General features: G+C 32.7%; 1 protein-coding gene across 1 annotated transcript; it reads right to left on the bottom strand.

Moving 5' to 3' along the window:
- Positions 1-1397: 1397 nt before the first annotated feature.
- Positions 1398-2909, bottom strand: LOC117175420 (zinc finger BED domain-containing protein 4-like). The gene has a single exon (XM_033365127.1). It carries the CDS (start codon positions 2907-2909, stop codon positions 1398-1400), a length of 1512 nt encoding a protein of 503 aa, XP_033221018.1.
- Between the last annotated feature and the right edge of the window lie 73 nt (positions 2910-2982).

Below are 2982 nucleotides of genomic sequence, written 5' to 3'. Positions count from 1 at the left end.
ATGAAGATGTTTTAACGCTTAAAAAGTATTTCTATATCCGATAGAGACATTTGTAACTCCTTTTTAAAATCCGCTTTAGAAAATTCAGCTACGACCTCTTTTTGAACATTATCCGAGTGCGAATATCATGAAATCTGAAAGTGGGAATATTAGAACATTTATGTATTTGATTTAAAATATATCATATATAAAATAAAATAGAATACATACAATTATTTTTCTGATTTAGTAGTATATAGAAAGAATAATTTAACCAGATTAAAATGTTAAAAAAATGCAATTTCTTTAAACATTTATTTTTACAACCATGTTTTTAAAATAACATTTTCTGAATTAAACATAATATTTAATGCTTTCGAGGTGTAGTCAAGTCTGTTCAGAATGGCCTGTCATTTTTTAAACAATTTTTATTCGTCCAAGCAGATCCAGTTTCGTATAAAAAATGTGGATCAATAATACGAAAGAGAACAATCGAATCGAATTTTTGGAAACTGTCTTCTATATTTGTTAGTACTCGAAGTATACACATTTTCGTGCAGGAAATAAAAATTATAAAAACCTGTCTTAAAAAAACCAAAATCCAAAAAATTTTATTATTTTCAAAAATGCGGAGAAACTAAAACTTGTGCTGAGTTGTGCTCGAGAAATGCAGACATTACCTTTAAAAAAATTACCTGAGATCCACAGTTCTCATATTAAACCACAAAATTTAAAACTCAAAAAAACATAAAAGATCCAAAAATAGTCAAATTTTGTCAAACTAAAAGTTTTACTGCATTTAGCGAGCACAATTCAGCATAATTTTTGTTTGTTCGAATTTGTGTTTTTTCTTCTATTTTTAATTTTTATATTTTGGGTTTTAAGATGACAACTTTTGTTGTTACGTGATTCTATTAGAGAGAATAAAGACTGCATTTATCGAGCACAACCCAGCACAAGTTTTATTTTTTCGAAATTTGACAATCACGACTCAGTACAAGTTTTAGTGTTTCCAAATTTTTTGAATAATAAAATTGTTTGGTTATTTTTTCAACGGTCGGCTTTTTGGAATTTTTCTTTCCTACTCAAAATTGTATATACTTCGAGCCGCCTAGCACAACTTTTGCTTTTACTTTAGTAAAACTTGCAGATCTAGAAATTTTTTTTTTAAATTCTACCCATAATTTTTGATTTTTCAAAAAACTGTTTGCGGCACAAATGGGCACAAGTTTACCAAAATTAAGCACAGCTTTACTTTAAAAAAAAAAGTTTGGGAGTCTGCCTTCGGGGACATCTACTTTACGCTATATTTTTTAAATACCTATACTTAATTTTTTAATCATTTTTTCCTAAGTATTTACATTATTCTTGAATAAATCACAATAAATCATTAGTATTTGTAAACTTACTCACAGTACTCAATATTTGACGTTCATCTGCGTCATATTATACTTCAGAAATAATATTTTCTTCAGCTCCTCATAGTTCTCATAATTTTTCTTACACAAATCTTCCTTCTTCAAACAAACAGTCGATACACAAAGAAAGCGAAAAGCTACTTTGCTCAGTTTCGGAAAATGTCCTGTATTTTTGAACCACCAATCCCTGGGACATTCCTTTTGGTCCACAAGTTTGTCCAGAAAGAACATATTCAATTCTTCCTTCACTTCGTCTTTTTCATACATTTGATTTTCCTCCTCCCGTCGAACGCCTGTCATCATTTCTTCGAAGCAGCTTTCAAGGGAATCTGGCACGAAATTAGATTGTCCTGTAAAGTTCTCAATTTCTCTTCCTCCTGCAGCTTCATTCTCGATTCTTCCACACTGATGATTATTGGCCAATTTCAGTTGGTATTCTAAATTTCTTAGTATGTCTTCTCGGGCTTCCTTTGTAAAAAGGTGTCCTTTGTAACGAGGATCCAAAACAGTTGCTAACGAAAAGGATGTGTTTTTCTCCAAGTCATCCAGATGAATGCCGATTTCTGTCAGCAGGCTTGTTTGCAGTGATAAACCTAAAATACTGCACTTCCGTTTCTGTATGTAACTCTTTATGAGTACTAGTGCAGGTATGATCTCCGATATTATAGATGTCGATGAAAGCATTTTCGTTTCAGCCTTTTCAAATGCATCCGTTAATCCTACCACATCTCCTATGAGCTCCCACTGCAGAGTTGACAACATGTATTGTATGTTGTCTTCCACAGCCCACTTTTTTATGCCACTTTCTATGACAATCAGGTGACTTAGTATTATCAAAATCGATAAACTCGTCGTAGAACCTTCTTGCATGAAAGTATCGATTGCCTTGTTTGCGCGAAGATAACCGGATTGCACATTTTCATTTTCGAGTGTTTTGATTAATTTTAGGCGATCAGCTAGAAACGTTTGAAAATGAGTGAAAAGCTTTGTGCATTCTATCACATCTTGCACGTTGCAATTATTTAGAATTTCCGTGAAACAAGATTCTTTTAAAAAAAGAAAACACTTCTCCGTGGTGTATTTCCTTTCATCGATTGAAAAGTTAGTGAAAATTGTGTGGACTTTTTCCATGTGGATTTTCCAGATTTTCAGAGCTTCATTTACTTTTTCCATTACTTTGGGTAGGTGATCAAGAGTCCCGGAAATGTCAATCGATGGCAGTAAAACTGAATTTAGCTGAAAATCTGTACATGGCCAATACACTGTCAGTAGTAAGCAAATTTTAGTAGTGACATTGCACTTAAAGCTACTAACAGTTACACTGATCCATTCACTGTTAATTCCAGACAATACTAATTCAACTTTCTTTTCCATTTTTTTAAACATGCCGCTAATGACTTCCGTGGGAAAAACAGTTTCGTCTGGAAGTTTGTATTGCGGAATGCATTTGGACAACAAACGAATGAAACCTTCTTTCTTCAAGATTGTAGGGTCCTGATCTAAAACATTCATTTCGCCGATTTCTTCGCTCAATTGTAAACGTCGGGTGTCATTTTCACTCCACTCTTAAACACTTTGTTTGTTT

This window comes from Belonocnema kinseyi, chromosome 6 (assembly GCF_010883055.1).
Source record: "Belonocnema kinseyi isolate 2016_QV_RU_SX_M_011 chromosome 6, B_treatae_v1, whole genome shotgun sequence".
Lineage (NCBI taxonomy): Eukaryota > Metazoa > Arthropoda > Insecta > Hymenoptera > Cynipidae > Belonocnema > Belonocnema kinseyi.
The sequence above is the reverse complement of the archived record's forward strand: the minus strand, read 5'-3'. Positions and strand labels throughout refer to the sequence as shown.

Coding starts and splice junctions, on each gene's coding strand:
- LOC117175420 (XM_033365127.1), bottom strand. CDS start 2,909: ATGAATGTTTTAGATCAGGACCCTACAATCTTGAAGAAAGAAGGTTTC.